Raw genomic sequence first — 15,244 nt, 5'->3', positions numbered from 1 at the left:
AAAAATGGTTGCAGCCTAATGGTTACCTCTTAAAAAGTTTAGACAACTTTAAATAGTGTGTTGTATTCTAAGAAGGATGAATTGGATGATTTTACTGACTTCATAAAAACAATGTACATAATGAGATGTTAAAGAACTATTGAAGTTAGTAAAGAGAATTTTATTTTCTTATGGAAAAGGACTAGAATATGCTGGTTTAGCTACTGTGGTATTCAGGGATATCCATCAATGACATTTGATTAGAATATAAAAGTGAATCATAATGCAACCCTAAAATAAAATATCTAAAACTGTATAATTGTGATAAAAAGTGTTGATTGATTTATTTTCATCTTTGAATGCTGGCTGATCCATAACGTCTTCAATTTGAAGTTCCTCTATGAAATTCAATAATAGTCAATACAAAAATAGTTCAAACAGTGCCACATTAACCAAGTCAGTGCTTCAAAGGTGCTGTCCTATCCATTTCATTAGTAAACTTGACTGAACAAGAATAAGACTGATTACCAAAACGTGACCCCAAAGAGAAGCCAGATTCCAGGAAAACATAATCTAATAGAACACAAGAAGTAAAATATACCGAGAGCATTAACAGTTTTCTGTTCTGAAAAATAAATGCTATTGCTTAAACAAGACTTGCTATAGCCATCTGAAAGCTCCAATTCTCTTCTTTTACCTTGGGTTTTCTTTCTCATTCTTGTGTATGGGAGAGTTTACTCTCAACGTCTTTATCCTTACAATGGAGATAATGATACCTACCTTACAGGGCTTTGTAAGAACTAGAGATGATATACGTACGTGTCCTGCAAATGGTAGTTATGATTGTTCGTTCACATTCCCAGACACTAACTCTTCCTTGAGAGCAAGTTGTGCTTTTGAAACTTCAGTTGAACTCTAAGGAGTGTTGTCTAGTAATAATTCTAGGAAGTTTGATATTACTATAATTTGCTCTTGTCGTAACTTTGCCCCAATTAGAAACAGGTATACTAGCCATTGGTTACTTGTGGTCAGTGCTACCTTGCATTGTCGTTAACAATGAGATAAACATATTAATATGAATTTGGAAATCAAGATGACAGTTACCAGAAAGTGAGGTTCTGATAATGGTGAGCAACCGTCTTGATTTGCCCTAGACTAAGGGGTTTCTGGAATGCAGGGCTTTCAGTACTAAAACCAGGAACATCTGTGCAAACTGACATGAGTTGGTCACCTTATCTTGTGGGCGTGACTTAAAAGTTTTGTTCATTGCTGTGCATCCAGAGCTGCAAATAGTGCCTGGAATTAAGTAGGTTCCTCAATTCACATTCTCTAAATGAATCTATTCTAAAATAAACATAATCTAATCATTTTTTCCACTCTTACCATTTACTTCTTTTTCTTCTCCGGTGTTGTTTCCCGACCATCTCCTCCTTTCTATCCTGTTTATAGGTTCAAAATATCAATAATTCCACACACAGGCATATGCAGTATTTATGAAATATCTGTTGCTTGAATTTGAAATACTCACCTACTGTTATTTCAAGGCTCCACAAATGAGAAAATAGGTGAAAGCATTTTTGAGCTACAAAGCATATAATTTTTACTTTTGAATTATTATATCTTACGAATGCCTAATGGTATCCCACTAATTTCTAAGAGCTCATGGTTTACTTCTGACATTAATTGTTGATGTTTTACTCTTTAATATTAGTGCTTTCCATGATTAATAAAATGGCTTTCAAATAACAGTTACTAATCACTCTCAGGATTTATAATAAATTGAGTTTTACAAATGTTTAATGATAATATCATTAAAATAAAACTATGTTGGCTAATAGATGATTTTAGTAGCATATATTTTCTGATGAATATTCTATCTATCCATATATATTGGCACTTGTCTTTGATAAGAAATGGGATATTTTTCTTCATAAAATTATATATATAACCTGCAGTTTTAAAGCATTTTTCAATATTGTGAAATTTTCCATTCTTCGTAAAGGTAAAGTTTATATTAATAATAATAAAACTGTCAGGTCTTTTAAGTGGGATTTAAGAGTAGAATGAAAAAGAGGCACACTTTGATGCCTAGGCAATAATTCACTGGCTTATATGAGTTGCCCGATATTGTTTAGAGTTGAACTCCAGATTGCGTAACTAAATGTTGAACAGTAGTGACAGATTTTGATTTTATACTTCTCTTAGAAAACTTGAAAACGTGCTGAAAAATGAAAACCAGGGATACAATCTACTTTCACATATGGTAAGAATATGTATTGAAAAACCAAAATGTAATTGAGCACATAAACATTGTCATTAATTACTTCAGAGTGACTTGTTTGCAAGACTCTTGCAAATGTTTCAGATGAAAATACATAGCTACGTGACTCTTTTTTAAGGTCAAAATTAACTGAAGTTCATTCTCTAACAATCCATTTATGCTGAGAAACATCTTTACAAGCATCAGTTAGTCTGCTTCAGGGCAACTGGAAAGAGAAACTGTATTACTTTTCTCATTTTGTAAAACATTATGATAATTTCAATAGAAGTAGCTACAGGACCGGGAAGTCCATTTCAACATCTAACTATTAAGGCATTTTACAAATTGTATTAAGATTAATATTTTTTCATAATTCCCATTAGTAAAACCTGAGATTTCTCTAGTATTATAAATTTTTTGATTAGAATTTCATAGTAACTACAATGAAAAGTATATATCATAAATACATTTATTTTGTGCATGTTTTAATATATTTACTTGAGGTTCCATATATTCCTCTTAGAAGTCTATAGACTTTACAAAACTAGCAAATGTGCTTAAATAGCAATTGGTGAGTTCCACTTTTTACTTCTTTCAATGTGGAAGTAAAGGCTGAAGAAGTAAGGGGATGAACTAATTGTCATTCAGTAGACTTATTAATATAGGCACAACAGTTGCTAAGGGTGCCCATCATGGGTTTCCACCATGATAACTGAACTAGGGTTGAACTAGGTGGATGCTCTGGCAAGTTTTCAAGGTTAGAGGACATCAATCAGAGTATGTTCTACTGCCACCACACAGATCAGCCCCTCTCCTTCAAACAACATTGAATCTTCCCTTTCATCAGGATAAAAAGCAATATATCCACTACTTCTGGCAATGAGATAAAGGCAGGATTGATGCCATTTGGACAAGTCAAATTCAGCAATTCAGCATCAAATATATAATAAAGTGCAGCATTAGTAATCTGGAAAATGAAATTAAATTACTAGACCAAATAATGAAAACTAAGACTTCATGGTCTGATTTTCATAGGCCTTCCTTTCTGTTTTTGGTGCAAGGGATAGATAGATGTGCTCATTTTCTGCATAGAACAAAATTTACAAAACAAAGACTTTTCCAATATCATGCGCTTTCATTAAAATAGCTTCATTTATTGTCTGCCTTGCAGCAAGTTCCTCTCTATTTTTCTTTTTTCTTAATCCTGGGCAAAACAAAAAATGAACAGCAGTTTTACATTTTACTGCTAAACATATTATAAAATTTAATTATATAATTTTACATACAATTTATATAGTTTTCTCAAATAAGGTTGAAATTTCGGAAGTTCTGTTGGCAGCAGTTTAAGAAACAGAAGGATGTGAACTGGTATGTGTTTTGAGAAGGCTCCATTCAGTATCTAAATTTGGATCCTAATTGACAGTGTGCTACATTAATTCTAGAAGATTTCTTTTTTCTCTCATAGAGCCAGATGTATCTTGTTCTGTATCCCGATGGAGCATGAGAAGACAGTGGTGTCCCAGCTGCTTCCTATCTAATATGTACAGAGCTTTTAGGAATTCACATTTCTTCTTGCAAAAGAAGAGAAAGAAATCGCAGGGACCTTGAATTTTGGAAGGTAACTTTTTAGATTCATTTTTATCAGAAGTAGCTGTTGTACAGAATCACATTCTAATCAAATATAATGATGCATATGTAATTTCAGGATAAGTTTTATAAGATATTTGATTCTGTGCTACTATATTTAAGAGAAACAGCTTCTTAGTAGAGTATGACTGCTTACCCAGCATTCACATGCTATGTCTGTGATAGTTAATGATATCATTATTTTCAAGATTCTTATTAAAACAAGCTGAAACAACAAATAAGTAGTTGAACACAATGTTTTAAAATTATATTGCTTTAGAGTGCCACATCGTATTTGTAAGCACTCATCTAACTCTTCTACTTTATCTAAATATCTTGAAGATTATCCCAAAAAGATAAGAGACTGAGTTTTTTTTTTTTTTTTTCACCTTGATCAATCTTTACCTTAAAAATGTTGGATATTCTGGGGCCATCTGCTTAATATGTTTTCATGTTTCAGTGCAGGCTATTCTTGATATACCTTCTTCCTTTTCTTTCTGCCATTACATTGTCAAGATTTTTTACACCCAGCACATCTATATTTAGAATTTTATTTCATAGTAAAAGGGTCTCAAACAATATCCTAATTTTTAATTTTTTGATTATAAGGCCTAAAAGCAATTATGAACTAGCCACATTTTCTTTATCAAAAAAAATTTATCACTCTTCCATATGCAAATAACCTATTTCAGTCTTTGAAAAAGATGATACATGATTTCAGAATATTTGAAATACGAGGGGAAATGATTAAAGCTGCATCAGAGCCTATGTGTGTGAGCTACACCAAATCCTTCTGTATTGTTTTGCATATACATCTGTACACTTTCAAAAGAGTGTTCGAGACTAAGGTCATGGCCAGATATGGAAGAGTAAAATTCCTGAACAGAAAAGATAGAAAAAGATGTTAGAGAATCTTCTTTCTGAAGCATCTCTGATGTTTAGGGAAACAAACTGCATACTATTAGCAGGAAATACAAACACACACACACACACACACACACACACACACACACAGAGAGATTATCATTGGGTTACTTTAACTTGATGAATTGTAAATGGTGTATTTTTGGTGTACGTATTTCAGAATACTGCTGCCTAGTTGCCTTTGGATAGACTACAATGAGCAGTAGACACAGAATTGTATTTTGGTACAACAATATAGCAAATATTTAAACAGTCATATAGGCTTCCTGCTAAACCAAGTAAATTCACGTGTGTAATGGTCTCTAATACATCAGTGCAGCTACGGTTCTGATGGGCCAAGGGTCAAATATGTTATGCAGGGAAAATAGAGGCTTACTGTTAATCAGAAACATCTAGAATTCATTTTAGTTTTCTTTAAATAATAGATTCATAGCACTCTACCCTTTATCCCCAAAACCTGCAATGAGGACCTTTGGTAAAAGAGTTTCTAAATTTATTATAGAAGTCAAGTCTGGTTTATTTAAACCTTGCATCAAATTTATTTCCCAAAATATATTCATTAGTACTATACTATAACCTCCTAGAAGACTGAATTGTATGCTTTAGATTCCAACCTAACTTTTTAAGTGCAAGTTCACCTTTTATCCTATTTAGTAGCATTTGTCTAACTGCTCAGCCACCTCTCACAGCCAAAGGTAATTGCATACTTGGACTAAACCTATAAGAATTATAAGCTTAAAATGAAAGAAGCTTCAGAGTCAGCAAAGACAGAGTTTGGTGAACACAAGCCAAGTAGAGAAAGCAGGATCATTTTCCCTCCCGATTTATATCACTTTTCTTTGTACTAGTGCTTGCTTGTTGTTATAGATATTTGTTGGTGTTTTTTGTTGTTGCTTGTGTTTTTGTGATCTGCAGGTTGGGAATATGTTAAGTATATTCAATACTGAATAACTTGACAAACAGTAGCCAAAATATGTTTTCCCTTTTCTTGAGTCTTCTCCACAGTGAAACCAAGTGTGGATTGTGTTCCTAACCAAAGGAGGTAAGATATGAGGAAGAAAAAAGCCAGAGAATTGGTGATCAAAAAAATAGAAGCAAGACTCTTGCATGCTCTCATTTCCCGTCCTTTTCTCCCATTTCTCTGATCTACTTTGCTAGTAATAATTGATTTTTTCACACCTGGAGACCACAAAACCATGGAGTAAGGTTCAGCCTGCAGAATTAAGTGTGAGTATCCAAGCTTCTTAGCCATTAGGAGCTGAAGTTTTCTTCAGCTTGGTCAGTCCTTGTTTCACCACCAACGTAGCAAGTTTCAAGGCCAATAATGAGATCTATATATATTCACTTGTTTCACATAAAGATAGAAGTCATATACATAATACATTAAAATATCAGGAGAATGCCAAAGTACAATAACCAGCAAGTTCCTTTTTTACTTGGAAGCTAGTGTATGGTCTCTTAGCCAAGATGCCCCCAGCTCCTTAAAAAATACCATTAATTAATGACCACTGATTTAGCATTGCCCTCTCCTGGTATGTATTCATCCTTCAGAGCAAATCTAAACCCACACTTCTTAAAGCTCTGCAGTTTGCATTTAGAAAGATAATCACCTCTTCCAGAAAGATGGAAGAAACCATCAGAAAACCCAGAGCTTTCTATAATAACAGTAATCTAATATTTTGAAAATTTAAGGTTCTGATTCACAGCCTTTCACCTAACAGTAAAATTAGAACTGGCAACCAGTAATGAACTGAGATGATTTATTTAATCATTTTTATATAGATTGGGAGTAATGCAAGAGCAGGAACCAGATCTTGTCAATTGTGCACCCACAATACTAAATACTAAAATCTGTATTTACTACTGTGTAGTAGGTCTTTAATAATCATCATTGAATTGAACTGAATTTGCTAACACTCATCACCAAATACTCTTTTTCAGCTCTAGATGATTTAGAATACTTTCATGTTTCGCAGTTATAATTCATCTGGCCAGTGAAATTATGTTTAGGAGGCAGTAAATAAATTATACTGAAACTTTCCTTCAAGTAGAATTAAATTTACTTCACAAAATCATAATTTTCGAACCTGAGCATTCTACAAAGGGCAAGCCTAATGAGAAGGAAAAACTACCACAGCATCCTTAAACATAGATCTAAAACTCAAGTCAACTAGTCAAACAGGACCCTGTAGAGATTGATTTTGTGACTAAAGAATACTGTAGTATTTTCTTTCTTAGAAAGCAGAAAATCTAATTACCTTCAAGTTTCTCACATTTGAGCCATACTACAAATGAGTTGTGTCCAGGTACAGAAAAACCAACAATATTTTATTTATAATCTTATTTTTAGCTTTTTAACTACAAATTCTGGTTCTAGAGTTGTTTAAAAGTCATGGGTTTTATAGATGCTCATATGTAAATTAATCTGTTGTTTGCTTACTTTCTTTTCTTTTCCATAGAATGGTCTTCCTCATAAATACAGAACAGGTCATTACATGAAAAATATAAGATCTTGCATTTCTTGTTCTCTCTTAAAAATCTATTTCTAATATTGCATTCCCCATTGGATTACTTCATATGGGTAAGAGGGAAAAAGAAAAAAATTAAAAAAAGAGAGAGAGACAAAATAGACTGGATCTCACCACTAGAATTCACCATAAAAATCTCAAAGTGTAACAGAATTCTTACAAAATTTCCTAGACCAGTTCTTTAAGGAATTGAGATCTGCTATGAAAAATATGGCAATCAGGGAAGGGAGGAATGAGATGTGGGAAAATAGTGAGTAAGTGCAGCAAAAACAGGTTCTGAGGAATACACATAATTTTGTCTGCTTTAGATCACAATAGAATTTTTAATAAATAAATTTCTTTTCTTTTTTGTTTTTTTGTAAAGACACTTTTTTGAAACAGTAGATTTAGCCCAGTCATTTGTGTCATTTTTAATAAACTGTCTTTTTTTTGATTGTTTTTTGTAACTCTGTAAATGTTTTAGATTTGAGTCTCTTGTACATTGTCTTTAGAGTTCATTCGGATCAATAACGGTTCATGCACTGAACTGTGTATTGAATTTATTGTGTTAACTGTTGTTGTGTGGTTGAAGGGAGATTTGTATGAGTTATAGTGATTTAGGTGCTCATGCTCGATCGCAGGCATGGGCAGGTGGCTTTCCATGGGTGTGTCTCCTGTAATCTCATCATCCACATTAATAATTTCAACAGTCCTTGTTGGGGCGTGATGGTTTTGCCGATGGTGCTGCTTCCTCATCTTGTAGAAAATGACCAGCATCACTGCAGCCATGAGTGTGATGGCCACAAAACACCCAATGATGATTTTGGTAGTCTTCATGACCTCATCAATTCCTGGGATCCCACTGTTTATATCAGTCACTGGGATGGTGAAGGTTTTCTCTGTCGACCTTGTGCTCTGTGGCGTGAGAGAGGTGGTCACATTGGTGGTCTCCCAGTCGACCACTGGAGTGGGACCCACATTGTTATCTGTGGTCCGTGCCTCATCCTGAGACGGCTCCATAGTCTCTACTGTGACGGTTGAAAAGTAAGAGAAAGGAGTAGTGGTTGCTGCAGTAACATTCAGGGTGGCTGAAGCAGTAGTATTCCCAACGGAATTACTCACCATACATGTGTACATGCCTGTATCTTGCACAGTTACATTTGTGAAATTTAACGTGCCATCACTGAGCACAGCTATCCGCACTTTGTACGCCCCATGTGTCATGACTGTTCCATTTGGAGTAATCCAAGATACAGATGTCAGGGATGTGGAGGCCCGACATTTCAGCTCAGCTGCCATGCCTTCAGTGACATTGAGGTCTGCAGGGGGCTCCACAATCACCGGAGCATAGCATGTGAAGTAATTCTGGTCGAGCTCTCCAATGTACCTCCCCTTTAGATTGGGAGGAGTGTTACACCGGGCACAACAAGCTGTGTTGGAGGGGGCCATGTCTTTTATCCACCAGCTGAGCCACAGTATGTCACAGTTACAGTTCCAAGGGTTGTGATGTAAATGTATCCGCTCTAGATGATGCAAGGGCGTGAAGAGGTCATGAGGCAGTAATGTTAGATTATTGTGTGCCAGGTTGATCTCCACTAGTGACTGAAGGTTGTCAAAGGCATTCCGTTCAATCACTTGAATCTGGGACTGTATCATCCACAGTTTTTGAAGGTGCATCAAACCCTGGAAAGAGCCAGGCCTGATGGCAGATAAATGATTCCCAGAAAGATCCAGCTCATCTAGTTTTATGAGCGGTGTGAGGTTAGGGATTTCCCGAAGGTTGCACATGGCAAGGTTCAAATACCTCAAGTTGGACAGACCTTCAAAGGCACCTTCTGAGATGTATGAAAGTCTTTTCAATTCCCCTAAGTCTAGTCGGCGCAAAGAAGGAATTCTGTTAAAAGCATAAGAAGGGATGCTTTCAATGGGGTTGTTTCGCAACCAGAGCTCCTTCAGTTTAGACAAGTATACAAAAGCTCCATTCGGGATGGTAGTAAGACGATTGTCAAAGAGTTCCAGAGTGTTGAGGTTCGCCAGACCATTGAAAGCCCCAATTTCAATGGTTCTGATATGGTTCCTACTCAACTGTAGGATTTCCAAGTGCCTCAAGTGCTTGAAGCTGTTCACTTTGATGATCTGGATTTGGTTCTCATGGAGGTTCAGCAGCCGTGTGTTGGTGGAGATGCCATCCGGAACCTCACGCAGGTTTTTCCGAACACAGATCACCTTGCTGAACTGGTTGCTGCAGGAGCACACAGAAGGGCAGGTCTGAGCCCGCACCAGACCAGCCACCACAAGAAGTTGAAGAGCCAGCAGCACCACAAGCAGGGGGTCAAATAGGGCCCTGTTAAACCTAGGACCTATCATTATCTGCTGTGGATGTAAGGTCATCTTGTTCAACATTCATAATTTATCTGGTGTTGGTCCTTCTGGAATTCAAACAGTCTGCAAAATAAAAGCAAAAAACCAATTATTAGATTAGATTTACTCTAAGTGTCTTTCTGGAGTAATGTCGGTGATATAGTATATCAGCTAAACCCGTCATGTGTCAGACAAATTAAAAACAAATCGAATATCCTTTATTAAGCTATGTGGTTCATATTTAGAGGAAAATGTACCTTTAATCCAAATTAGGAGCCATCCAAAGCCCACATTCCACGAGGTGTATAACCACAGAGTAAGGGGTCAATGAAGTAGAGGACACTAATGTATTGTTTACCAATCAAATGTGGCCCAAATGCATGAGGACATATAATACATATCCCACCGTTAGCTTCAATGTCCACGGCAGATTGAAAAGCTTAGAAAATAGGACTTTGGGACCATATCAAACAAACTAAAAGCTCCTTTGCAAAAGTAGTAATAGCTGACATATTATATCGAAGGTTATTTTATGTGCCAAGCACCATGGGCTACATACTTCACAAGCAAGCCTGTCTGGAAATGGTTACATAATTTGTGGTTCCCAGTGCAAAATAAAAATGTAGGAAGCCTTATAAAAAAGTATTAATAATATCAAATCAGTAACAAAAGACCACTAAACCAAGTGTGGGTCCATCTAAATGTGGGTTTCTTTGCAACTGCACAGGTTGTAGGCCTATGAAGCTGGTTGTAATCCTTCGTAATCCTTACAACACTTCTCTGAAGTAGGAATTGTCATTCTTTTCATTTTCAAAATGAAGAAATATCATCGTAGAAGTGACATTCAAGAAGTCACATGTTTAGTAAGTATAAAGCAGCGCTCAGATGCTCATTAGACTGATCCCAGAGAATATGATCTCAGATGCTCCATAAAAATGTTGCTATGGGAATAAAGGTAAATGCAAAATATTTTTCACAATTTCTTTAAAATACCTTCCCTTTGGGGGTGACCTCAGCTGTAAGCACTGGCAACTTAATTTATGGTACCTGTGAAGATGCACTGAAATAGTGACACACACATGTATATATAAACTTCTAGAGATTCTCATATACCAACTCATTATAACATAGCTGACTGCAGCCTATAAGCAGACATATCACATATTAACTATTTTCCCATGAAGCATAATTTTTATTTACAGAAAAAAATAGTGTAACAGGACTATTATGTCTTGTGTCCCTACTCTTACTGGTTTTGAGTAGATTTTTGGGAAGGAAAATAACTCATCTCCTGCATCTCTTGTGGCCGAAGGAAGTCTTCCAAAGGAGCTTATGTTGTTACCAAGTATACACCCCACTCAAGCTGGCTAATTGTGGACTGGGCACCTGTGTAATAACTTCTCCCAAGTCTGTCAACTCAATAAACAGTGTGTCTTCTATGAATCTCTTGGAAAGAAAAAAAAGCGGGGGGGCCAGTGGGAGGGGTCACCACATTTCAATTCAAAAAGGCATTAATGTAGTACCCATTATGTGTCACCTTGAGCAAGTTACTTATCCTTTCTGTGGCTTAATTTCTCTCCCACTTGCAAAATGGGAATGAAGATATTAATATTACACACCACATAGGGTTGTTGTGAGGATAAAATGAGTTAATACAGAAAAAGGACTTAGAACAATACCTCCCACATTGTCAGAACTCAATAAATGTCAGATATGATTATATAACAGATATGGTTATTATTTCATATTAAAAATATTTTAATATGAAATATTAATTTATTATAAATACTAATTTCATTATAATAGTAATCATTATACTAATATATTTAGATTTATAATGAAATATTAATTTCATTATAAATTTTTAAATTATAATTTTCAAAACTATAATTCATAAATTTATAAATTATAAATTAAAAATTCATAAATTTTAATTTATAATGAAATATTAATTTCATTATAAATTATTTGATATTAAAATATTTTAATATTAAACTAATATTAAATTTAATATTAAAATAATAATGTAATATTAAAATATTTATAGGTATGAAATAACAAATGTAATTATTTATATTAAAATATTAACAATAAATTAATATAAAAATATTTTATTATAAATAATCATATCTAACATTTATTGAGTTCTGACAATGTGGGAGGTATTGTTCTGAGTCCTTTTTGTTGTTTCCTTCAGCCAGATATTTTGCTAAGTAGTGGGCATATAAGGATGAGGAATAGAATCCTTACCTCGAGGGAATTTAAAGGGTGAGACAGATAAGCAAACAGATGAAGTACAATGATATACGTTCATTGCTATGACAGAAGTCCACATTGGCACAAAAGCGCTAACATCAGAGCAACTTAATCTATGCCGGAAAACCAAGGAGGTTTCAAAGAAGACGGATATCTGATCTATATTTTGTAGAAGCTGCTGAGAAAAGGAAAGAAGGGCATTTTAAGCACAGAGGGATCAGCTGAACCAAGGCAAGCAGACATGAAAAATGCTAGTACATCCAGGGAACTGTAAAAAGTACCCTCTATCAGGAGAATGGAAGGCCTGAGGACGAGAATGAGAAAGGAAGCTGGAATAAGATCGGGTAAAAACTCTTAAGGGTTGGTTACGTCAAACTTAAGAGTCCCAATTTTATAGTGCAGGCAACATGTTTTGTTTTTAGAAAAGAATGCTATCATCGACTTTGTCTTGAAAAATGATGATGCGAGGTTAATATGGGGCACAGACAAGCAATGGAAGAAACTAGTGGCAAGCAGAGCAATTAGGAAGATCTTCCTGTTGGCTCACGTGAGTCTTGGAGAGAAGCCAGTGCCAGAGAGCGATCCAGTTTCAAAGCCAGCACTTCCTTGTCTACCACTGAGGGCTTGAGGAAGAAGGGCTGGTCCTTTTTAGGACATGATCCTTTCACTAGTGGTGAGATCCCCAGTGAGAAATAGTTGCATTTACATAGCCTACAGAAGGTAGAGAAGAGGCTTCTTTCCCCCCAGTAATAGGAGATGCACTCTTCAGGAAAAGCAGCTGTCATTAGCAATCCTTAAACATATACCCACATTTACAAAAACACTGTAAGGAACCTTGGTCTTAAGAAGGTGATATTTAAAGTCCTCCATTGCTTTCTGGCTTCAGAGGCTTTTGTGTCCTTCTCTATGACAGCAAAAATATTTGACTAATAGATTGTGAGTTACTATTTTTTTTTCCCCAGCCTTCTAAGGCCAACCAACTTGCTTCCTTCCTTGGAGCTGTTGCAGCTCTAGATTGACTTTTCACACCATCTGGTACTGTGATTATTTGTTTCTGGGTGGTTTCCTCCATCAGCCTGTGGACTCTGTGAGAACAGGGGCCATGTCTGATGGATTCCTCTTAGCCTATTGCCAACACAGTGCCTGGCGTACTGTGGGTACAAAATGAAAAGATATTGAAAAATGTATGACAAAGCAAATATCTAATCACAGCCCTTTGCATATATATAGTCACATGTTCTTATGTATTAATCATGCCTTTTTATTTTTTGTGTTTTCTGATGTTCTAACATTTGAGGCCTTGCTGATCCTAGAGAGGCTACCCTTTCAGGGCTAGCAAATTCCTAGAAATAGTCAAGGACTTGCCTATAAGCATGACCTTCATACGCAAACCAGCCAGTCCAAAGGTCAAACCCCAGCCACCTTCTTTATCAGGTTCTCCCAGGACTCTTAACACTCACACCATCATTCCCCTGCCCTAATCACCCCACGTCCACTTACCACTTACCAGACAACAAGGGACAGCCCCTATGTCCCAGAGCCTGCCAAAATTGTTCAAACTACCCAATCACAAGCCCATTTACCCTGCCTTCCCCTAAAACCACAATAAAGGCTCTTGCCCACATTTTCCACTGGCTGCTCCCTACTGGCTGATCCTGCTGCTTCCCACTGTGGCCTCCACATGCTGTGCCATGCCCCGCCTCCTGTGAGCTGAGAGTAAAACGTCACTTTTTAAACAGCAGCCATCTCCTGATCTGTTGCTTCACTATAGCTAAATAATAATAAAACCTGCCTTCTAGAACAATTACTAAACAAAAAGGCCTGGCTCATCATGTCAATCCTGTTAACAGGTTTTATAGGACTACACCCCTGCCCCATTTATATCATGACAACAATGCGGTTGGTAGGTTTCACAACCTAAGTCAGATAGACTTAGCCTCCTTGTAAATTTAAATATGGCCTTAAATAACTCTTTTATATTTCCATTATCAATAGAAAGCTATCTAAATTTCCAGTAATCATGACCATCGAAAATTTATCATTTGAGTGATTTAGTGTAGTTTTACATATGCCCTCTCCCCGTGAAACCTATGTTATTAAGGTTATTGAGCATAAAATAACATAGCATGCAAAATCCCTGATACATAAACAAATTAACATTTTTAGGGTTGGGGTCCCAGGGTCCTGTTCCTCCATTCTTTCTCCCATTCCCTACCCCATAGCCCTTCTCAGAATCCTAGGGTCTCAGGCAAAACAGGTAGAAATAACTGGTTGACTGGAAACAGCACAAAAGTAAAGAAGATAATTCTTTACTCTGCCGTTTGCTACCTTTTTCTTTTTAAAATGTGAGGCAGTAAAGGCAGCCATGCTCAGTGGTCAAGAGAAAAGGGTCCAATGTGAGACTTCTTGAGATCATATCCCTGTTTGAACCTCAATGACCTTAAAATTGAGAAAGTTACTTCATCTCTCTATACTTTCCCCATCTGTGAAAGAACACTGTTATCTACTCAAAAGACTTTGGCTAGAACTGTCACATAATACTGTGTTATATAAAGTTACTGGCTCATAAGAAGCAATATATAACAAATATTTAATACATATTAAAAATAAAGTGATGGGACACTCAGTTTCTTCCTATTTTTTAAGACAGGAGCAACAATAATATCTCTTATTCAAATTTGCGGTAAGGATAACTTGATATAATCAGGAACATACTGTAAGTAAAACACATGCAACAATGATATATTGCTATTAATTATAAGGTATATGCATCTATTCTTTTTTACTCTCCAGGCTGAGTTTTATTTTCTACTTCTTGCTTACTTCAAGGTCTTTGTGGTATTGCAATTAATGAGATTTTCTATAAATCAGTCATAAGTAATGCTTTAAGAATTATAGCTGGTTCAAAGCTAATTTATAACCTACAGTGAATAATGCTTGGTACATGCACTGAATTAAATCAACTACTATCAAGAAAAGGTTTTTTACTTTAATATCTAAATTATGTTACTTTATATCAAAAGCCAGGCTTCAACATCTCTTTCGTAAGATGTTTTTATCACATCAAAGGAAAATTAATTTAAAAGTATGCACTATCCATTACAATGTCATCTGACAGCATTTATTTACAAATGCATTTGTGTAAGTTTTGAATTAAACTATGATACTTTAAGCCTTGTCCCAGAGGATATCTTGACTTTGTCAATAGACTTTCTTCCTTTACTACCGATGCTTTAGTGCACTGAGAGCTGCAATGAGAGACACAGAAGCAGGTATATGTGAAAGAGTTAGCTAACAGAGATGCTTTACTTAGCACAGTATCATTGCTAAG

At 35.8% G+C, this 15,244-nt stretch overlaps 1 protein-coding gene across 8 annotated transcripts in view; it reads right to left on the bottom strand.

Moving 5' to 3' along the window:
- Positions 1 to 6,508: 6,508 nt before the first annotated feature.
- The window catches only part of LRRC4C (leucine rich repeat containing 4C), a 1,410,106-nt gene continuing 1,401,370 nt past the window's right edge, over positions 6,509 to 15,244 (bottom strand). For all 8 annotated transcript variants that reach the window (XM_058446767.1, XM_032166235.2, XM_058446766.1 and 5 more), the window contains one exon: positions 6,509 to 9,741. In XM_058446767.1, coding sequence (XP_058302750.1) covers positions 7,777 to 9,699 — 1,923 coding nt within the window. In that variant the 5' untranslated portion in view covers positions 9,700 to 9,741 and the 3' untranslated portion in view covers positions 6,509 to 7,776. The remainder of the gene's footprint in view (positions 9,742 to 15,244) is intronic.

This window comes from Hylobates moloch, unplaced genomic scaffold (assembly GCF_009828535.3).
Source record: "Hylobates moloch isolate HMO894 unplaced genomic scaffold, HMol_V3 SCAFFOLD_11, whole genome shotgun sequence".
Lineage (NCBI taxonomy): Eukaryota > Metazoa > Chordata > Mammalia > Primates > Hylobatidae > Hylobates > Hylobates moloch.
This window is presented reverse-complemented; position numbering and strand designations above follow the sequence as displayed.